We start from the raw sequence: 23,455 nt of genomic DNA, 5'->3' as shown, positions 1-23,455 counted from the left end.
ATTAAAAGATTAAAGCATTTAAGAATTAAAGCAAAAGAGATTTAATTATCATGCCTCTTGGCTCATTTAGGAAACCTGTCTGTTATCACCGTCTCCTGATTTCTCCAACTTCAGGGAACAGCTTGGTTTTATATGGTGTCTGGAATTTTAGCATGAGTGGCTCCATTTTGATTTTTAGTCTGGTCTGTTGGGGTCCAAAGAATGGCCTCCCATGATCTTTCCTGAACACATTTATTGAGCTTACTAGTGTGCTCTTTTCAGGCCCAGCGCAGTTGTAGACATGGACAGCAGTTTGCCTCACTTGGCAGCAAGTGATGCCTCTACAGTCTTGCTTCAGGAACTTTCAGTACTCTAACATTTGCCATAATCTGTTGAAGTGGGGCTCCAACCAGTGCACTGGAAGCTGATTCAGACCCTGAAAGTACTCGTTATCTTCATGGTGTTGGGTTTGGGGCCGACCCAGGAGCCACTGCTTCTGCAGCTCAGCCTTTCCACACTGAATGCTTAACTCAGACCAGTGGCTGTTCACCATGGAAAAGCTGGGGGACCCTCCCAGAGAGAAAGCTTCCAGGAGTGTCCTATCGGGGTAAGTAGGGAATTCTGCCCTAAAGAGGGGAAGGCAGTTTGTCTAGCCATGAGGGTCTCACACTTTGTTAGGGGCCCAGAAACTCAAATGTGGTCTAATTCAGGAGATAGCATGTCATAGATCTGGGTGTGAGGCTCAGCCTTCAAGGCAGGGGACATCACTGGCCACTGTGTGGGTCACCTTCCTCTCAAAAAGGACAGAGCACTTTCTATGGCTACTGATTCGTTGCAGATCCTGGCACCCCTGACCTGGCCTGGACACCACCTACTTCTCCCCCGGAGCTCCCAGGAAGGAACTCCCCAGAGGAAGGGGCTCTGAACGGTCCTTCCCAGGTCACCTCCTCAGCTGCTTTTCCCTCACGTGTCAGAGTCACTCTGTGTGTCTCCATAGCAATGTGGGCATCAGGGAAGGGGAGGCAGGAGCTGCCTTTTCTGAAATCTGAGTGTCCATTTCAATTTCTGTGCTGGTGGGCAGATGGTGTGTTCCCAGACTGGGAATAACAAGTATTTAAAAATATGCACAGCAGTTGCTTCATTAGGTAGAATGGGAGAAAGTTCAGTGAACTGCGAGACCTGGGTTCTGATCTAACATATTTTGTTTTTGTTTTTGTTTTGCTGCGACCTGCATGGCTGAACCTTAGAAACTTGAGAGGGTTGATGAGGGATTACGACCAACACAACAAACATTTATAATGAGAAAGCTGGAACAAGTTGGGACACCTTCCTCAGATGGAGATTGTAGAAGTGGATGCCTTCTCATTCTCTGAGGAACTGCTGTCTAGTGACCTGAGACATCAAGGGATGATTTGATCCCAACTGTCCAGAGCTCACACAGCATATTTATTATATAGGTTTTATCATCAAAAGGTTATTAGTAGAAAAGTTTCTGCAAAGCAGGCAGGCTTGAAGGTCACAGCACTTGCAAGGTATTGTGGTTATCTTGTTATGCTCAGAACTCTGTCCCTGCCAGCTGGTCTCTAAACTCAAGGTCAATGCTTCAGTTGATAAGGAAATAAGAGATAAGAAGGAACCAGGGCTGTGTTTCTCACGGATCACCTGAAATACAATGAACTGGAATGTTTTTGCAAAAATTCAGATTCATGCAACTCTCTCTCTCCCAATCTTTGTTTGAGCGGTCTTAGTATTTCTCCTTCCACACTCACCACATGGGTTGCCCACTTAGACATTGCTTTTAGCAGATATTCTTCCTTTTATTCAGAGAGCTGTTGTATTTGCACAAAGAAGCCTCACACAGGGGCGAGGAGGGTATCCCTCACACATGCTCCTGACAAGGGGCGGGACGTGGGGGTGAACTTGACCTGGCGCGGGCGCCCACTCTGGGAAGCAGCTTTCCGGGCCTGGAGCCCATCGGGCTGATCTGGGCCACAGAGCCTGAAGAGCTGTTTTGGAGCCTGGTGAAGTGGAACGTGCAGACATCCTTCATGGGCGCTGTAGGAGAGCCACTCCATACCACCAGGGGTGCTGGCGGTGCAGGCCAGGTGCGGGCCTTGCTCTTCCTGCCCCCAGATGTGGTGCTCCCTTCTCACAAGTCTTCTGGTCACTGGTCCTCTTGCTTTCATAATGAAGGATACAGGTTGATGTCAAGGAAATAAAGCAGGAGCAGGACAGAGGGTACCTGGATGGAAGTGGCCCTGCTGCACCCAAACTGAGAGGTTCTTGAAATCCAGGGCTCAGCGAAGAGTGGTAAGGTGAAGGATACGGAAAAGAACAACCCCCAGGGAGAAAGAGAAAAACAACAACCCCCCCCAGAGAGAAAAGGACAATAGATCCTCCCCGAGGGAGAGAAGGAAAACAATGGACTGTCCCCATTTCCCATTCTACAACTGTTTCCCTGACTGCCCAACCAACACATTCTGCTATGATTAAATCTAACTAAACCCTATCAAACTCAGACCCCTATTGTAACCAGTTTCCATTTTCTTTCTTGAAAATATGCCTTTCTGCTGTTCAGTCGAGGTCTGTCTCCATTTCTTTTAATTTCTCTTTCATTTGCATTCATAAGGAAAGGGGAAAGACACTTATAATAATTTTTAAAAGTCATCCATAGGTAGTTTCAATTTTCCAATGTTCTTTTAAAATTTTCTCAGTTTTCCAACTTTTCTTCCCATTCCCACAGTATGTTAAGGCTTATGTAAATTAGCAGTTGCAATAGGTGGAAGTTCTCTTCCTGTCCACTGGGAATCTAGGGAGATTATTGGGAATTTTTTTATACATAAAGTTATTTATCAGTGAAAAAAATGAAAGCATGCTTAGCCTCATTAGTAATCAAGGAGATGCAAAATAATATTACAGAATGCATCTCAGAGCCTCGGGAGTGGCAAAGATTTAGAAGTCTGACATTACCAATTGTTGACAAGTACCTGGAGGAAAGAAACTCATGTGCACAGCTAGAAGGAGTCACGGTTTCAGCTACTCTGGGGAAGAATTTATCTGCAGTCACCTCATTGAATATGTCTTCTACTTGTTGCTGGTACATGTGCATCCGGAGGCATGTTGTTTGGAAACAGCCCAAATGTCCACCAACAGTGGAAGTGATGGGTAGGTGGAGGCTTATTTTCAGCAAAGTGAATGAACCACAGCTGCAAGAATCAACAAGGACGAGTGTCCCTCGGCAGTGTTAGGTGAAACAATCAAATCCCAGGAGAACACATTCAATATCTTTGCATTGAGATAAAATTCAAAAGGCAGGAAAAAGAAGCAAACTGTTGTGTAAGTTACATATGTAGGTGGTGTTATTATCAAGGAAACTAAGTCTCAGACTCGGGTTTCCATGGTGTTAGTACTGAGCTGTTTCCTAACAGAGTGATGTCTATCAAGTGTTTGCTGCATTATTCTGTAAACTGGATATGTTAAAGACAAACTTTCTTAAGTAAGTGGTGAAAATATCTAATATATTCAATCATTTAGCACAAATATGTATTCTACGGATCTAGGAATCTGTGCCCATTTACTTAACAGATTGCATTTGAGGCTTGCTGAGCTGTCCTGTGCATCAGTTCTTTTTATTTTCGTAGTGCGGCACCACATGGTTGTAGCACTGTCTATATTCGTTCATCAGTTAAAGGTCATAGGATTTGTTGGTGATCTGTGGAAATGAGGAATAAGGTTGCTATAAACACTTGCATACAAGTTTTGTGTGAATACATGTTTATATTTCTTTCCTACCTCTTTACCCAAAAGAAATGAAAGTGGGATTGCTGGGTTATAATGTAAGTATGTCTGACTTTTAAAGACTATTTCCTACAGAGTCTGTACCATTTTGCATTACCTCCAGCATCTGTCCCAGCTGCTGGGCATCCTTGCTGGCAATTGGCATTGTCTGTTTTGGGGGTGGGAAAGCAATGTGTGTGTGGTTATTGTTTATTTGTAAAGTATATTTAATGAAATAAGTAATATATACTTTTTGTAAAAGTCTTGGGGCTTTGAGGTTCTGGGATGGAGGGGAAGGTGGATTTAACTGAGGATACCACAGGTCTTTCAAGCAACTTTGATTGTCAGTAGAAATGTTAGTCACCCTGATATCAGCAACAAATGTTTTTGATACCACTGCAAAGACTTTTAGGACTAGTCTAGTTTTTTGGTTTTGTTTTGTTTCTCCCCCAGAACCTGGGCCCTATCCTGGGATCGTGGACCTTTTTGGACTTGGAGGTGGCCTTCTGGAGTACCGAGCTAGTCTGCTGGCAGGGAAGGGTTTTGCTGTGATGGCTCTGGCCTGTTATAACCACGATGACCTTCCCCAGAGCTTAGAAACTACGCACCTGGAGTACTTTGAAGAAGCTGTGAACTACCTGCTCCATCGCCCCGAGGTCAGATGTTTTCTGAGTTTTATGGGCTGCAGTCCTCCTGGCACGTGCTCTTGGCCTCACAGAAGCAGCCCATTGTCCAGGGCCCCTCCTTGCCCAGCCCCACTGCCTTGCATAGTCACTGCTCAGGGATGCTTCTGTGCAGGTCCGCAGTGCCGTACTTCCTGTTAGTAAAGAGGGTGTTGCTGGCATTCTGGAATTCTGAGTTCCAGTTTGTTATACTGTTTCATAGTACACTCAGGCCCCTTTGAGAACCCTGGGATTGACAGGAAGTAAACAGTAAGAAGAGGCCATGACCATCCCCAGGAGGTGCCTGCTTGCAAGCCCTTGTGTTCCACCACCCTGTCTCCCCCTTGTCCCTTGTGAGAGCACAGGGTTAACCTTAAGGGAGGAACTTGACAGCCAACACCTGGGTTCCTGGAATGTTTTATGGTTTTCAGACTCAGTGTAGTAGAGGATGAGACAGTCCTTGCTGATTTTATAATTCAATCAGAGCTCAATGTGGGTAGAAGCCTTGGAGCTCTTAGAAAAGGTGTTATGGCTGGGCATGATGGTGCACACCTGTAATCCCAGTGACTCAGGAGGCTGAGGCAGGAGGACCACAAGTGGAGGTCAGCCTCAGCAACTTAGCAAGGCTCTAAGTAACTTAGTGAGACCGTGTCTGAAAATAAAAAATAAAAAAAGGACTGGGGATGTGGCTCAGTGGTGAATCAGGAAGGAAGGAAGGAAGGAAGGAAGGAAGGAAGGAAGGGAGGGAGGGAGGGAGGGAAGGAAAGGAAAGGAAGGAAGAAAGAAAAGTAATATGACCAGGCACGGTGATGCACACATATAATCTCAGCAACTCTGGAGGCTGAAGTAAAAGGATTGCAAGTTCAAGGCCAGCCTGAGCAATTTAGTGAGACCCTGTCTCAAAAAATAAAGGGTTGGGGATGTGACTCAGTGGTAGAACACCCCTGGGTTCAATCCCCAGTTACACACACACACCAATTGAATAGTTCTTAAAGTGGTCAGGATGTATATATTTTAGAGGTCAAAAAACACACTTTCTCAACCTCACTGCCAAGGGGTGACCCTCCTTCCTGGAAGGGCAAGGAATCTCCTTTTCTTAGGACTTGTTTCCTCATTTAGGATAAGGGCCTTAAGCAGGCCAGGCTCTTCCTGCTCCAGGACTCCCTGCAGCTTCCAGAGCACTGGCTCTCTTCCCTGTGCTTGAGCCATGCCATCTACTTGGAATGCCCTCCTCCCCTCCTTTTCCTGTCAAAGGTGATTAAAAAGGACAAAGGAGCCAGGTGTGGTGGTACACACCTGTAATCCCAGCTATTCAGGTGGCAGAGGCAGGAAGATCTCAAGTTTGAGGGCAGATTCAGCAGCTTAGTGAGACTCTAAGCAATTTGAAGAGAGCTTGTGTCAAAATAAAAAAGGATTGTGGCTGTAGTTCAGTGGTAAAGTGCCCCTGGATTCAATCCCTAGTATAATAATAACAACAACAACAACGACGACAAATATAACCAAGAAAAAGAAAAGGTGATAGGGTACAGTGGAAATAGCATAAGATGTACACAGAGAAAAGTTAAATTGGGCGTTTTATTTCACCGATATCTTAACTCCATATGTTGGCACCTCTGCTTCCTCTGAGAACCTGCAGTGATTAAAATATCCGTCAGTACCTAACACTTTCATGAGAAATAACGGCTGCAACCAGTCAAGGGTGCTGTTGCAGAAACCATGAGGGAAACAACAAAGACTGTTGGGAGAGGGCCATCAGTGACCATTTGTTGATGACATAGAGGACTCTGGGATGTAGGACTGGAGCAGTCCCAAGGGACAGTGCAACCTTGAACTACCCTGGAGGACTTGAATAGGAAATGGAAGACCAGAAAGAGCAGCTTGGGGCAACTTTCCTCACAGATTTTGCTGTGAAACAGAGCTGAGAACTAGGGTGGTGACTGGAGTAGATGGTATTAGATATGGAAAATGACAAATCCCCCAAAGTAGTGAGACCTAGGAAAGCCATACGCTGAGAGCATTGCTCCTTTCCCAGCACCTTTTTTTCTTTTTCTTTTTTTTTTTTTTGTGGTACTGGGGATCAAACTCAGGGCCTTGTGCTTTCGAGGCGAGCACTCTACCAGCTGAGCTATCTCCCCAGCCCCTCCCAGCACCTTCTTTCCCGATGATGAAACAATCCCCGGGAGAAGGTGTCCATCCGACCTAGAATGGCAGTCTCTGGGGATAGGCCAGAGCATTGATGCTTCCCTAGACAAATCCTTTCAATATACCAACCACTGACCCCAGACTCTCCATCGGCCCAGTGAGATAAATCCCAGAAACCAACTGCTGATCCTGGACTCCCTCCCATTTTGCCCAGTAAAACAGACCCCAAACTCCTGAATGCCCAAGCTGACACACTCATTAATCAAGGCACCTCTCAGTATAACCTACCTAAGTCCAGACCCCTCCTTTGTTCAGTGGCCCATTTTCTACCAGGAGAGTGGGTTCAGCGGCATCACCCCGTTCTTGCCCCTAATCAGGTCCTACATGAGACAGTAATACAGTAAACAAGATTCAATTTTATATTTTATATACATATATATTTTCATTATCAATGGATCTTTTAAAATTTTACTTATTTTTATGTTGTGCTGAGTATCAAACCCAGGGCCTCACATATGCCCGGCAAGTGTTCTACCACTGAGCCACAACTCCAGCCCCCAAGATTCAATTTTTAAAAGTATTATTCTAATGACTTCCTATTCATTCATAAAAACATTTTTATTTTTATGGAATTTATTTTTAATAGTAATATTATTTAGAGAGAAGAGAATAAAAAACAGAAAAATCTGTACGAGTATGTTCAGATTAACTAATCTAAACTGAAGTTCCCAGAATATGGAGACCCTTCATTAAATGACCTATATTTTTAGAAGAGTCCCCCTAGTCCTTCACCATCCAAGTGTTTGTGGAAGAAGGTCTGGAGTTGCTTCCATGTATCCAGCTGGGTCATGGCATGACCCTGGGCTCCCCTCCCCAGAAAACAGAATTGCCCACCAAGCTGTGTGAGGAAGTCTAGCACAAGGGAAGATAAGGGTGCTCAAAACAGACGCAAAAAGATGTGTAAGCAGGTGAGGTGGTACACACCTGTAATTCCAGCTACATGGGAGGCTGAGGCAGGAGGACTGCAAGTTTAAGGCCAACCCAGCAACTTAGTGAGGCTGTAAGCAATATTTTTTAAAAAATTGAGATCCTGTCTTAAGATTAAAAATAAAAAAGGTTGGGGATGTAGCTCAGTGGTAAATTGCCTCTGGGTTAAATCCCTAGTACTCTGCCTTCCAAATAAAAAGACATACAGGAGTGTGGATGACCACATCCTCTGTAGATTAGACCTGCAAGCGAAGAGGAGAGGACCCCTTCTTTAATCCCTTCCGATAGAAAGTGGGAGGAATAAAAAAGAGGGCATTACATTTTAGTGTGGAGACGAAACAACAGAATAAAAGTGTTAGAAAAAATGAAAATAAAAAATAAATTTGAGCAAAAACTGTGTTCAAAGGAAACTTTTAGAGACAATAAACTTAAAAGAACTTATTTGCGCATAGAACAAGTCATGAATTAACTGTACTCAGAATAAGAAGGGGCCAGAGTGAGACAGTCAGGGACTACCATGGTAACAAGGGACAGATGCACTCCCAAGGCCTTCACTCATGATTTATTGCCTTTGAAAGGTACGGTTATGCGTCCCCCGGCTCCCTGACTCTTTCAAACAATCTAATGGACCAGAGTACAGATGCCTCATGAAAGCTAGGATGCCTTCAATATAATGTCTCCATGAATATACTAGACAAGAGAATGACTGGAGGATCACCACGAAAGGACAGAAGCAAAGAACTGTGGGCCCTTACCTTGTCACTCATTACAAGCATGTGCGCATGCCCCACCCATGTGCTTTCCCCTCGGCACCTACAACAGTGCAGCCTCATGTCAAGGCCAAGATATTTGTGCAAAATGGTGGCACCCAGAGAAGAAATACAACAGTTTTCTGGGATAAATTAATCACCCATTTCTCAAGACCAGGAATATTTGCACAAGGAAAAACAAACAAACAAACAGACAAACAAAAACAAACAAACAACCCCCCCCCCCCAACCCTTTTAAAAGCATATTCCTGTAATGCACCAATAAAAAAATGGGGGGAAAATAAAAGAAACCATACTTCTGGTCAAAAAAAAAATTACTGGATCATAATCCACCCCAGGAAATCGACAAAAAGTTACATCCCCCTTTGTTCAGGGAGCAGCCTGTTCCCTCCCTCCGTCAGTGCCATCTCCCTTTCGTTGAAGCCCCTGTTAGAGACTTGCCTATATGTTAGTGCTCACTTGGTTCAATTTCATTTCTACCTTCACCAAGTCAGAAGGTCTTATCTCCAGTACTGGGAGAGCGCTGCCTTATCTGCATAAACAGTGAGCTTATGTAGGCTGGGCCTAGCCGCGTAGTGGAGAAATCACCTGATTGGCTACAATGGCTGATATAGTTGGGCATGGTGTGTTGAGGCACTGACCTTATTTGGGCATGGTCTGATCCATTGGCCGTCTGTGATTGGTTGGAACCTGAGAATTTATTATAAAAAATATGTAAACCTCAGTTAGGTTTGTCTTGTTTACATACTAATCAAAGTTGCAGTTTGTGAGGTAGGATCTCAAAGTACAGAGATAGTCTGAGGTTGGTGGACACCTACTTATTTACCAAATGCCATAAGGACTGTTACTCAATGTTTCATTTCTATGACTAAAATATTTGACATTAACAAAGAAGGAAAGATTTATTTGGGCTCATAGTTTCAGAGATTTCAGCCCGTATTGGCTGGCTCTGTTGCTCTGGGCCTGAGGTCAGACAGAACATGCCATTATGGTGGAAGGGCATGGTGAAGAAAAACTGCTCAGTTTGTAGTAGCTGGGAAATGAGTGGGGGAAGGGTGGGGACAAGCTAGAAAACCAAAGGCCCTCCCCAGTGACCCACTTTCTCCAACTCATTCCTACCTCCTGCATTTCCCAATAATGCCTTCAAATCAGTATTATTGCTTTAAAATATTCTTTTAGTTGTCAATGGACCTTTATTTATTTATTTTTTTATTGTTACAGACTACATTTTGATTCACTGTACACAAATGGGGTATACAACTTTTTGTTTCTATGGTTGTACACGATGTAGATTCGCACCATTCATGTAATCATACATGTACATAGGGTAATGAAGTCTGTCTCATTCCACTAAAAAATATGGAACACTTCACAATTTTGCATGTCATCTTGCGCAGGGGCCATTCCAATTTTAGTATACGTCCTTCCAAAGCTGAGCACTCAATGGACCTGTATTTTACTTATTTATAGGTGGTGCTGAGAATTGAACCCAGGGCCTCACACATGCCAGGCAAGTGCTCTACCACTGAGCCACGACCCCAGCATAGTGCCTTCAAATGATTCATCCACTGATGAGGTCGGAGCCCTCATGATCCAATCATTTCCTAAAAGCCTCAGCTCTGAACATTTTTGCCTCGGGGACCAAGCCTTCAACATGTGAGACTTTGGGAGATATTGCAGGTCCTAACCATAACAGGGATATTATTATGGAGAAACTACATCCAATTTGGAGGAGGGGTGGGGAGGACTTGAAAAGAAGTGGCATTTCAGATGGGACTTGAATAAGCAGGATTTAAAATTTAGGTTTATGACATTTTCAAAAGTAATACATGTTTACTGTAGAAAATTTAGAAAGTACAAACACTGTAGAGGAAAAATAAGAACAAAGAAATATACAAAGCAGGCATCAATGCTTAGTGGCTTGTTTCCCAAGTACACAGTATGGAAGGAGAGGGTGGGGAGTAACTTTAAAATGAAGAAATATGAAAAATAGTACCTTAGTAAGTGATCAAAGTTAACATCATTAATGACAAGTTATGTCAATGCCACAAATCTTTTACATGATGTGCTGAAAACAGCACTTCTCTGTTTAAAAAAAAATGTTTTTTGTTGTAGGTGGACGCAATACCTTTATATTATTTATTTATTTTCTTATGTGGTGCTGAGGACAGAACCCAGGGCCTCACGCGTGCTAGGTAAGCACTCTACACTGAAGCCCAGCCCCAGCCCCATTGCTTCTCTTCTGTGGTCTTCCTCTCAAAACTTATAACCCCAGTCTATTCCTGAGAAAAATAGAAACAAACACAAAGTAAGGAATGTTCTACAAAATGTTTGGCAAGCACAACACAAAACGATGTGAATAAAACAAGAAAAGTCTGAGAAACTGTCACAACCAAGAGGAAACAGGAGACATGATTAGGAAGGCATAATATCCTCAGTGGAATTCTAGAACAGATAAAGAACATTAGGGAAAAATGAATAAAGGATATAGTTTAGTTAATGAACATGGCAGGTCTTTCCATCTTTTAGTGTCCTCTTGTATTATTTTTTTCTTCAGTGTTCTGTAATTTTCACTGTAGAGGTTTTTTTTTTACCTTCTTGGTTAGGTTTCTTTGTAGGGGTTTGTGTTAGCTCTTTAAGCAAAGTAACTCCATTTTGAAAATCAGCACCTGCCCACCTAGGCATGAGCTTCCTAGTAGGCCCATCCCAAAAGAGTCCCTAACTACTGAAACCACAGCAAAGATGTCAAGTAACAGTCACAGGGCCAGGCTGGTTATTTTTTAACTACGCCATTGTACATGACTATGTAGTTTAGAAGTTTTTCCTGCAGGCTACTGCTCCTTGCAGAGGGGCAGCCTGGCAGACTCTCTCTGTCAATAAACCCTTGCTTGAACTCAGAGCTGTGTCTCTACTGGATATTTCATGCCAGTTACCCTAACAGTTTGTTTCTTTGGTTTGGTTTGGTTGAGGCTATTAGGAATGAAATTCTTTTCCTGATTTCCTTCTCAGGGTTCATTATCGGTATATAGAAAAGATACCAATTATTATATGTTAATTTTATATCCTACTTTGCTGAATTTTTTCTTTAGTTCTAAGAGTTATTTGATGGAGTCTTCAGGGTTTTCTAAGTATAGAATCATATCACATGCAAACAGGGATAAATTAACTTCCTCCTTTCTCATTTGTATCCCTTTTAACTCTTTCTCTTACCTAATTGCTCTCACTAAAAATTAAGTTCTGATTGGGGTTGTGGCTCAGTGGTAGAGCGCTTGCTGAGCACATGTGAGGCACTGGGTTTGATCCTCAGTACCACATAAAAAAATTAACAGGGCTGGGGAGATAGCTCAGCTGGTAGAACTTGCAAGCACAAGGCCCTGAGTTCGATCCTCAGTACCGCAAAAAAAAAAAAAAAAAAAAAAAAATCAACAAATAAAATAAAATCGTATACTTTTTAAAAAAGGGGCAGGTCTCAAAAAAATTAAAATTAAGTTCCATATTGAACAGGAGTGGTGAACCAAATGCAATGCACATGCCTATAATCCTAGTGACTCAGGAGGCCGAGGAAGGAGGGTAGAAAGTTTGCAACTTAGCAAGAGCCTGTCTCATAATTTAAAAAATAATAAAAATAAAAAGCACTAGGGAGGCAACTTAGTGGTAAGGAACCCCTGAGTTCAGTCCCCAGACCAAAACAAAAAAGGGGGGTGAGAGTGGACACCCTTGTCTTATTCCTGATTTTAGTGAAAATGTTTTCAGTTTTTCCCATTCAATATGATGTTGGCTATGGGTTTGTCATTTGTAGTTTTATTATGTTGAAAGCAGGGTGTGGTGGCACATGCCTGAAATCCCAGCAGCTTGGGAGATTAAGGCAGGAGGATCACAAGTTTAAAGTCAACCTCAGCAATTAGCAAGGTCCTAAGCAACTCAGTGAGACCCTGTCTCTAAATAAAAAAAATTTTAAAAAGGGGACTGGGGATGTGGCTCAGTGGGTAAGTGCCCCTGGGTTCAATTCCTGGTACCTTTCTCCAAATACACAGTCTTCATTATGTTGAGTTACAATCCTTCTATGCCTGATTCATTCATAGCTTTCATCATAAAGGGATGTTATTTTTTTTTTTTTTTTTTTGCTTTTATCAGTGCATTATATTTGTGCATGATTGTTGGGTTCTTTTTGACATAATTGTACATGCACTGAATTTCTTTTACTCCATTTCAGTCCCATTGCCCCATCTTACCCTCCTCTCCTCCCTCCCTCATTGGGATGTTAAATTTTAGCAAAGACTTTTTCTGCACCCTTTGAGATGTGCATGTGATTTTTATTCTTTATTCTTTTTACATGACGTATTGTGTTTATTTTTAGACATCATTCTTTTGAATTATTTGGCATTTCATTTGCTTCAGTATCTTTGGAATCAGCTACTAAAGCATTATGAACTTTAGGAGGTATCATGTTGCCTGGTTTCTTCCTATTTTGTGCATTTATCTGTTGACATGTGCACATTTCTTGGGAAGTATATCATCACCTCCACTTTTTGTGAGGGCTTCTGTAAGAGGCCTTTTCTTGACAATGTGCCCTGGAATATCATTTTGTGGTAAAGTGTTAAGTTTAATTCCAGTTGTACAGCATAGTGCAGGTTCCTGGTGACTCCTTTCACTGTGAGTTTTGACTCATTGTGTGCATTGTCAGCCTGCGGGACCCACTTCCTCTGTGGGCCTCACTAGAGTGGGCTCCCTCTGGTAGTTCAGGGAGGGGTGATGCAGACAGCAGAATATATGGGGTGCACTGTCTGTGCTTACACCTCCAGTCTTATCAACATTTGGTGTCACACAGTATGGGAGCAACTTACAATGAGGTCCCTTGTAGATGTGCTGTCTACGACCCTTGCACTGTGCCATGACCTGTGCAGCAACAACGAAAGGTCACGAGAAGGGGCAACAGGAGATTAAGAAAAACACAGAGGATACTATGATGGGCGAGGACAGGAAGGGCGCAGGAGCAGGGTGGCGCCCCTGTGCCCTGCTCGCTCCTCTCTCGGACTAGAGAGACAGGTGGTAACGCCCTGCGGATTACTTCCAGGAGCCCCTTTCGTGGAACTGCTCCTCTAGAAGACCAGAACTGAGAGGGCATTGGGCAGATATCACCTCTTCCTGCGGCCTCGCCATGGCGACCTACGGACAGAGCTGCGTGCGGCCAATGTGTATTCCTCCATCATATGCTGACCTTGGCAAAGCTGCTAGAGATATCTTCAACAAAGGATTTGGCTTTGGGTTGGTGAAACTGGATGTGAAAACAAAATCATGCAGTGGCGTGGAATTCTCAACATCTGGTTCATCTAATACAGACACTGGTAAAGTTACTGGGACCTTGGAGACCAAATATAAATGGTGTGAGTATGGTCTGACTTTCACAGAAAAATGGAACACTGATAACACTCTGGGAACAGAAATCACAATTGAAGACCAGATTTGCCAAGGTTTGAAGCTGACATTTGATACTACCTTTTCACCAAATACAGGAAAGAAAAGTGGTAAAATCAAGTCTTCTTACAAGAGGGAGTGTATAAACCTTGGTTGTGATGTTGACTTTGATTTTGCTGGGCCTGCAATCCATGGTTCAGCTGTCTTTGGTTATGAGGGCTGGCTTGCTGGGTACCAGATGACCTTTGACAGTGCCAAATCAAAGCTGACAAGGAATAACTTTGCAGTGGGCTACAGGACTGGGGACTTTCAGCTACACACTAACGTCAATGATGGGACAGAATTTGGAGGATCCATTTATCAGAAAGTATGTGAAGATCTTGACACTTCAGTAAACCTTGCTTGGACATCAGGTACCAACAGCACTTGTTTTGGCATTGCAGCTAAGTATCAGTTGGATCCCACTGCTTCCATTTCTGCAAAGGTCAACAACTCTAGTTTAATTGGAGTGGGCTACACTCAGACTCTAAGGCCTGGTGTGAAGCTTACGCTGTCAGCTCTGGTAGACGGGAAGAGCATTAATGCTGGAGGCCACAAACTTGGGCTTGCCCTGGAATTGGAGGCTTAATCCAGCTGAAAGAAACCTCTGGGAATGGATATCAGAAGATTTGGCCTTAATATATTTCCATTGTGACCAGCAGGCTTCCCCCCCCCCCCCCCCAAGAAGGTGATCAAAACAAGGATGATCTGAACAAGAGCTGTATTTTAAATATTTAGACAGTTACTTGTTAGCAGGTTTCTAGTTGAATTGGTTATCTAGTTACCAATGCTGCAGTCATGCAGTCACCTATACATTATTTAAATGTATTTAACTGTTAAATGCGCTACACACCAATAATGAAATAGACCTTTATGAAAACTGTGCAATTGTGTGCATGTTTGTTTTTATGTTCCCTTTAACATTGAATATTGCCATTGAATCAGATGGATCAGTGGATGTTTTAAGATGAGGGTAAAGATTTTTTTTGTTAAATTCAACCATCATTAGAATTACTTTTGGTATCCCAGAACATTACAAATTATGAATAAAACAAGTATACATAAAAAAAAAAAAAAAAAAAAAGAAAAACACAGAGACAGTTTTAAGCAAAGTTGGGGCCAGGTGGGACACTGTCCTTTGATGGAGGAACAGTGACCCCAAACTAGTCAGCATGTTTATACATAGGGTCTCATGATCAGGAACTTTAACTACAGAAGCTGCAAACCATTCAAGGCCTGTGAGTTATCAAGAGATTTCTTTGTGTGCTAAAAATTTACAGTGTTAGGAATATCTTGTGGCTATCCTGCTGTACCCAGAAAACCCATTGTACTGGAACAGCTGACAACTGCTGGCATCAGAGCTGAGTGTCAAGGCTGTTCACTTCTCCTCACCTTTTGGTGAGGTTTCCCAGGTTTGGTTTTTGCCTACACTGCAGGATCAGCCAATGACTGGGCCTCATTCACTCTCCATGTATCTCCCTTTTTGTATTTTTTAACTGCAACTGACAAGGTATGTCTACTCAGAGGTGTGGGAACTGGGATTGGATGAGCTTGCAGCTGACTGGAAGAAAACAACACAGAATTAAGAGTTAGGAAACAAGTCCTGTGAGATATCATGCAGTATGTTTTAGCACATCCCAAGGATTGAAACCATTCAGGTTATCCAACAGCCAGGAGGTAACATGGAAATCCACCCTTTCCTGCATAATTTGGATGTCATGGTGCAGTTGCAAGAGGTCTGAACTAACATTGTTATGATTCCACATTTCTAATAGATGCATCTTTATCTTTTTTTAATCCTATTGGGAGCTATCATGCGGAACAGGTGTTACACAAATAAACTGAGCTACTTGGCTCATAATTGTTGCCTGACCTTAAGACTTTGTATCTGATCACCCAAGGCCATTACAGTAGCCTCTAAGGCATTTAACTTAGCTTCAACTTTATTATCAATAGCCTCTTCTGATACTGGTCTCATTTCCCCCTCTGATTAAGGGAAGCCTTACTGCTGTAAGGGGAAATGGGCGATGACTGCTCTGGATGCTTCAGGCTGAGAGGGGGCAATGTGCTGCAAGCAGTTTGGGTTTCCCTTTTAGGAAAGTTTTGGGTCAGTTGAGGGGTCCATGGTAAAGGTCTGGTTCAGAAAGAACAGGTTGTAAAGTCATGTGAGAGGTGGGTGCTTCTGTGAGAGAAACAAAAAGACATGAGTACTGGAATGAGATTAATACAAAATAAATGTCACAGTTTCTGGAACATGTCCATGAATGTCATGATAATGACAGAAACCAGTAATTTTTCGCCAGGAGGTGTAAGAGCTAAGACGTTGTTCCCATGATAAGACCAGTGCAGACATGTCCTCTATTTTGGAAATATAATCTTTAATGACATTAGTTACATTGTCAGAATTATCAAGAATGTAAACCTAACAGTTTTTATAATGTCACAGATGCCCTCATAGGATGTAATTAAGATATCTAATGTCATCTGATTTTTATAAAATACCTTTTTTTTTTTTTTTTTGTGGTGCTGGGGATTGAACCCAGGGCCTTGTGATAAAATACCTTTTTATTGGTTTAACCTCTGTATATAATAGAGATCCCTTTATCTGTCTACTTAGGGCAAGATAATCATACTAGCAAACACAGATTAAGTCGGCCTATGTAGGATGTCAGGAAGATCTGTAGGCCTTAAATTGACTAAAAAAAAAAAAAAAACAACTTTTGAGTCTAATAGTCTTTTTAAAAAAATTTTTTTTTTCCGACTGCCTTTTGATTCATTGTGCACAAATGGGGTACAACTTTTCATTTCTATGGTTGTACACAATGTAGATTCACACCATTCATGTAATCATATATATACATAGGGTAACACTGTCAGTCTCAGTCTCCTATCTTTCCTTTTCCCACCCCCTCCCGCCCCATTTTCCTCTACTTCCTCTACACCGTTCAAAGTTCCTCCATTCTTCTCTTGTCTCCCTGCCCTCGTTGTGTATCATCATTCACTTGTCAGAGAAAACATTTGGCCTTTGGTTTTTTGAGCTTGGCCTATTTCACTTAGCATGTTATTCTCCAACTTCATCCATTTTTCAGCAAATGCCATAATTTTATTCTTCTTTATGGATGAGTAATATTCCATTGTGTATATATACCACAGTTTCTTTATTCATTCATCAACTGAAGGGCATCTAGTTTGGTTCCACAATCTAGCTATTGTGAATTGAGCTGCTATGAACATTGATGTGACTGTATCTCTGTAGTATGCTGATTTTAAGTCCTTTGGGTATAAACCGAAGAGTGGGATGCCTGGATCAAATGGTGGGTCCATTCCAAGTTTTTTGAAGAATCTCCATACTGCTTTCCAGAGTGGCTGCACTAATTTGCACTGCACCAGCAATGTATGAGTGTGCCTTATTCCCCACATCCATGCCAGCACTTATTATTGCTTTTGTTCTTGATAATAGCCATTCTAATTGGAGTTAGATGATATTTTAGAGTGGTTTTAATTTGCATTTCTCTAATTACTAGAAATGATATATTTGTTGATTCTAGTAGTCTTTTGATAGTTATCAGGCACTCCTATCTAAGAAACCTTCATTTATAGCCTCCAGTCTCATTTACTCTTGGTGGAGCTGACACAAGTATACATTAAGTTACATTAAAAGAACTATTGTCTTTCTTTTTAAATGTCCAGGTATGGTTGTACTTTGATTACAATTGTTTTCGCTACGTGTTTAAGACCAAGCTGGTAAAATTGACCTTGTTCTTATCTACTAGTAAGAGTCAACTGAGGTTCCTCAGGGGTTCCTCTGGGGAACTTATGCACAGTCTCTTAGCTCCTCCAGTGCCAACTCCCAGGATGGGTCAGAGTCTTGTTGACCATGTGACTTCCCTTGAACGCATCTCCAACGACCCTCCTCTGTAGTATGTGCACTGGTTGGCTTTTTTGTTCTCTAGGGTCTCATTGATCCCCCTGATCAGGAGGGCATGTGACCCAAAGTTGCAAAGCCCTTCGAGGAGTCCCCTCATTCCCTGGGTTCAAGCTGACTCAGAGGGCATGAGTCAAATGTTGGCTATTTTTTTTTTTTTATTGGCCCCTTTACTTCCTTTAGTCTCTACTATTTGGTTTTAAACATCTAGCAAGCCAGTTTTTACCAGTCTTAAATGAGGAGTGTTGGGGTTTTAACTTTGGTGTCTATAACTTTATAGTTATTTACCCCTTTCATTTAATTGGAGTCACATCCTGTTTATCATATAGGTGTTTAAGGCCAAGTTGGTCAAAATTGACCTGTTCCTATCTGTTACAGTCAGCTGAGATTCCTCAGGAATCACTCTTGGGAACTGGTGAGAAGTCTCTTGGCTCCTTTAACTTTCTTCTATCAGTGGTGCCATCTGCCATGATGGGTCAGGGTCTTGCTGACTACATGTGGCTTCCCTAGGAAGCATAAGTGGACATTTCCCTTTCCAGTGATCTTCCTCTTTGCAAAATATACACTGGTGGGCTTCCTGTTCTCTATGGTCCTCTCAAACCCCTGATTGGGAGGTCAGGTGACTCACTTGAGTTGCAGGGCCCTTTGATGAAGTTAGAGAACACTCTAAGTTGGTTACTTTATCCTTGGCTCTCTTACTTCCTTGATTTTAGTCTCCAGGTTTTTGTTTTAAATATCCATCAGCCAATCTCCCCATTTTTTGTTTGTTTGTTTGTTTGTTTGTTTTTGGTTTTTGTTTTTTTGGTACTGGGGATTGAACTCAGGGGTACTCAATCACTTAGCCACATACCCAGCCCTATTTTTTGTATTTTATTCAGAGACAGGATCTCACTGAGTTGCTTAGAGCCTCCCTTTTACTGAGGCTGGCTTTGAACTCACAATCCTCCTGCCTCAGCCTCCCTAGTTGTTGGGATAACAGGCATGCACTACTGCACCCAGGCAGTTTCACCAGTCCTAAAGTGAAAGTAATGGGTTATAACTTCATTGTCTATAATTTTAGTTACCCTTTCCATTCAAGTGGGCTCAGTATTAGTACTGGAAGTCAGCATTATATCCTATCTGTCTTGTAGGTGATGATTTATTGTCATAAACTCAGTTGTTCTGTTAGAAGTAGTATTTCTGCAGAGCACTAACAAGAAATAGTCATAAATTTTTATAAGGAGAATACAAAATGAACACTAATGTATGTTTGGCATTTATTTAGCCTCTACAAAGACCTACATATATATCAACTTAGTTACATATGAAATTCTTCTTTTTTTTTTTTTTTTTGCGGTGCTGGGGATCAAACCCAGGGCCTTGTGCTTGCAAGGCAAGCACTCTATCGACTGAGCTATCTCTCCAGCCCTGAAATTCTTAACAAGTTTTACTTTCTTCTGAAACTTTTACAAACCTTAATACTTCTTATAATTTACCCAAACCTTTACTTAAGTTTCATATTATATTCCCTTTTTGTTTTGAGATCACAGTAATTTTTACAATGAAAAATCTTCCTTTTGAACATATCTTTAAATTGGCTATATTCTAGCCTACTTTGGAGCCATCCTAACATGGAGGAGGATGAGAGCAAGAGCCGTAACTCAGATGGTTTATTTATGAAGCTGATCTTTGCTTCTTTTTAAAAGTATCATTCTGCAAAATTATCATGTGTTGAATCCTGAATCTATCATAATATCAGTTAACATAATACAACATTACATCTGAAACATGAATCAAACAGTAAGGCTAAGAAAGTTCTTAACTTCCTTTTTTTATGGAAAATGTGCAAAATGTTTCCATATTCCACATTTTCAACCTTTAAACAAACCAGACACTCCTTATTACCTTTCAAAAGTACATTTAAATTCCAATCCCAGTGTAAAAAGTAAGACAAAATTTTATATATAATTTATTGATAACACATTACCTTTATCCAGTTATAAAACATTAAGTGACAAATACATACCAACCAAATTTGTTATTTCTATGTAAATCTGAAGGGGACTATTGCCACAGACAATTTTAGTTTGGAGAACACCAAGTTGGTAAAGTGCTTTCCTAAGCTTTATATTTTAAAAGACTTGAATACTTGGAGAAATGAATACATCTAATATACAAAAAAGCTAACAGTGACACAATTACAGATGTCCTTATATTAACTAAGTGTAACTTTAAAAGCGAAATTTAGAATCCATTGTACATGGTAACTATAAACACAGGTCTGCATAGGTTAGCAGTACTAGCAAAAATCTGAGGATAGCCTTAAATCTCTTACATTTAGGAAAAAGTATTAAAGATCAGAAATAGACTTAAGCAAACAGATGTCAGCCAGGTTTTTAAATGGCAATATGGCCATTTTATTCTATTTTATGTGAGATACAATGTATAAAAGGGAGCACTTATTTTTTTTTACCTTGCCTGTAAACCAACATAAACTTTCATTTCACGGACTTCTACATAACAGGATAAGTGTTTAGGTCTCAGATATACACATATCTCTATTCACATACATTTAGGGTGTCAACTATATTTTATTAACCTAAAATAGCACATTTATTTAACTAGTTATGAAATAATCTATTTAAAAGACTTTAAAACAGGTACATTAAAATTCGACCTTTGAAAAACCCATAACTTACTTTGACTGTGCTAATTGTAGATAACTTAATCACATAAGTTTTTTTGAGATTTAGCTTTCACAAACTTTCTGTAACTTAATTAGTCCACAGTTTGCTTACATCCTTAGTTTTGTCCTCTAATCTTGGACTTCAGCACAAAAATATTACTTTACCTTACAAAATACTTTCTCATCCAGAATCATTTCTTTTGCCTTCTAATTTTCCATAGTAAAGTATATATTTCCATACCTATAATTTTCTTATATCTCTTTTCTAGTTTCAGACCCTTTCTTAAATTCATATTCTGAAACAATCCCTATGAAATTTCTGAATGTAGACCATCATTCCTTTTAAATAAGATGAAATACTTTAGCTTTATACAGTACTTTAGTCAAAACACAGCTGAAAATTTTTGTATTCTGCATATAGACTTAACACTTGTTAGAATTTTAACTCTTAGTAATCTTGCTTTTAGTTAAGACCTAGAAACAAAGCAATTTTAAATTTTAAAATTTCCAACTGTTTTTTTCATTTACCAATTTATAAGAAAAATTAATAGACCCAAATATACGTTACCTTATGGAATTTAGGAAGGCGAGAATATTTGAACTTATATTCAGCAGTTGATATTTTAGCATTTTAACTTTGCAAACTAATCAGATGTCTCTTCTAAAAAACATTTATGAAGATTAATTCCATTTATGTTAAATATAATTTAATCACTTTTAACTGTTAACTTCAGGCTATCCATGAAAACCAAGCCTAGTCAATATTTTAAGTCATCTTTTTCACCACTAAGAAAAATCCTAAAAGCAGTGGATGATACACTTTAAACATTTTCTAGAAGCCAACACTCTATTGATTGCCTGGCCACCTAGGGAAATGTGTGGGTTAGTCATTTTAAATTACTCTTATCTATTTAACCATTTTAATTCATTTTAATTCACATTTAATTTAATGGAAGGCATTTGGATCCATTTTTTTTTTTATGAGGGCTCATTTATCTATAAGCCAATTTGGTACCATGTAAATGATATATAGACAAGCAAATATGTAGACACAACATACATTACACAGATGAATATACATAAAAACTGACAAGAGACAAATATTTTAGAGCTTTTCAGCAAGTGTTAGATCCCCACAGGTAGGAGACAAAAGAGATATGGATGTTTATAATACAATAACTACCAGATTTAACCCTTTGGAAATTAAAATAGAGCTGGTCACAGATATTTACAGTATGACCAAGACGTGTGGTGGGCCTGTACAATTGGGAATGTTAGGTGTCGGGTATGTTAGGGTTATGGTTTGGATGTGAGGTGTCCCCCAAAAGCTCACATGTGAGACAATGCAAGAAGGTTCAGAGGAGAAATTATTGGGTTGTAAGAGTCTTAACCCAATCAGTAAATTAATCCTCTGATAGGGAATCAACTGAGTGGTAAGTGAAGTGGTAGGGTGTGGCTGGAGGAGGTGGGAATTGAGGTGCGGCTTTGGAGTATATATTTTTAATTGTCAAGTGGAGACCTCTCTCTCTGCTTTCTCATCATGATGTGAGCTGCTTCCCTCTACCATACTTTCTCGCCATGATGTTCAGTCTCACCTTGAGCCCCAAGGAATGGAGCCAGCCTTCTATGGACTAAGACCTCTGGAACTGTGAGCCCTTATGTAAACTTTTCTCCTTTACAGTTATTCTGGTTAGATCTTTTAGTCACAGCTTCAGAAAAGCTGCCTAAAACAGTCAACCATGGTAGACACTGATATCAAAGGTTCAGGTGTTCACTCATCCTCCATGGGGGCAGATCTACTCCCACCACCACACTGACTAGGTTAAGACTCTCATAACCCAATCATTTTGTCTCTAAATTTTCTTGCACTACCTCACACATGAGCTTTTGAGGAATACCTTATATCTAAATCATAACACCTGTCTTAAAATTTATTTTGTCTGAATATAGCTGCAATAGTTTTATTTTGAGGATATATATGGTACATATTTTTCTATCCTTTAACATGAATTTTATGTATCCTAATAATTAATATGTATCTTTGCCATAAGTGAGGATTTTTTTTTAAAGCCAGACTGACAGTTTTTGTCTTTAAAATATATAGTCAACTTACATTTAATATGATTATTAAATATTTGAGTTTATAGCTAACATCTTACTATTTGCTTTTCTTTGTTAGTGACACTTTTAACTCATATCCACAAACATTAAATTGGTCCTTAATTCTGCTTAACAATCATACCACACTGTATTTCTATAGTCTGTTTTCTTTCCCATTATTCTACAGTTATTTTACTCTCATTTTTTTTTTCCTGGGGATGGACACAAGACTTTAATTTTATGTAATTTTTTTAAAGTGGTGTTGAGGATCAAACCCGGTGCCTCACACATGCTAGGCAAGCTCTGTACCACTGAGCCACAACCCCAGCCCACATGTCAAGTTCTTCCTAAAAATTTCCTCTTCCAAATTCATTCTCAGTTGATCACATTTTCCCACTTATAACCATCTGTGCTCATATGCTTTGCCTTCTTTACTACTGTAATAGATGAACACATTGCATTCCTATCTTGTCTACTTTTCCACAGTTACACTTTCCTTATAGCTTCTTGACTACTCAAGGAGATTTTTAGGATACTTCTCTTCAGTGTGTGTGTATGTATATTATTCCTATCAGCATAAAATATGGTATTACTGATCTCATGTATTTTTTAAAACAACCTCTCTTTATTATGATATCCAAGCTACCATGTTTCTTTTGTTTTCGCAGTGCTGGGAATTGAACCCAGGGCCTTGGACTTGAGAAGCAAGCACTCTACCAACTGAGCTATATCCCTAGCCCCTGGTCTCATCTTAACAACCAAACAAAAAGTGAAAACACATGACAACTAATTAGAACAAATAAAAAATTAATTTAAAAAAACCACATGATCTCTCAATTCCATTTGCTTACCATTACTGTCTCAAATTTCTATGCTTTTCTTTACTGTAAAACTTCCAGAAGAATTTATATCTACTTGTTGCCTCCAATTCCTCTTCTTCCATTCCATCTAAAATTTCTTAAATTCTCTTAAATTTAGCCTTTGCCTGTACTAC

General features: G+C 40.4%; 3 protein-coding genes across 3 annotated transcripts in view; 2 read left to right on the top strand and 1 right to left on the bottom strand.

Moving 5' to 3' along the window:
* HEATR4 (HEAT repeat containing 4) overlaps positions 1 to 23,455 on the bottom strand; it is a gene marked incomplete at its 3' end in the record, with an annotated part of 285,455 nt that overhangs the window by 58,761 nt on the left and 203,239 nt on the right. The window lies entirely within an intron of this gene.
* The window catches only part of LOC306655419 (acyl-coenzyme A thioesterase 1), a gene marked incomplete at its 5' end in the record, with an annotated part of 94,724 nt that overhangs the window by 58,761 nt on the left and 12,508 nt on the right, over positions 1 to 23,455 (top strand). The window contains one exon of the mRNA XM_079129831.1: positions 4,210 to 4,412. Coding sequence (XP_078985957.1) covers positions 4,210 to 4,412 — 203 coding nt within the window. The remainder of the gene's footprint in view (positions 1 to 4,209; positions 4,413 to 23,455) is intronic.
* On the top strand, positions 13,371 to 14,472 carry LOC306655429 (non-selective voltage-gated ion channel VDAC2-like). The gene has a single exon (XM_079129858.1). The coding sequence runs from the start codon at positions 13,476 to 13,478 to the stop codon at positions 14,358 to 14,360; it is 885 nt and encodes a 294-aa protein (XP_078985984.1). The 5' UTR covers positions 13,371 to 13,475; the 3' UTR covers positions 14,361 to 14,472.

Source organism: Sciurus vulgaris (assembly GCF_902686455.1).
Source record: "Sciurus vulgaris genome assembly, chromosome: 2".
Classification (NCBI taxonomy): Eukaryota; Metazoa; Chordata; class Mammalia; order Rodentia; family Sciuridae; genus Sciurus; species Sciurus vulgaris.
This window is presented reverse-complemented; position numbering and strand designations above follow the sequence as displayed.

Excerpts from the sequence above, each read along its gene's own strand:
- LOC306655429 (XM_079129858.1), top strand. The coding sequence starts at position 13,476 with ATGGCGACCTACGGACAGAGCTGCGTGCGGCCAATGTGTATTCCTCCA.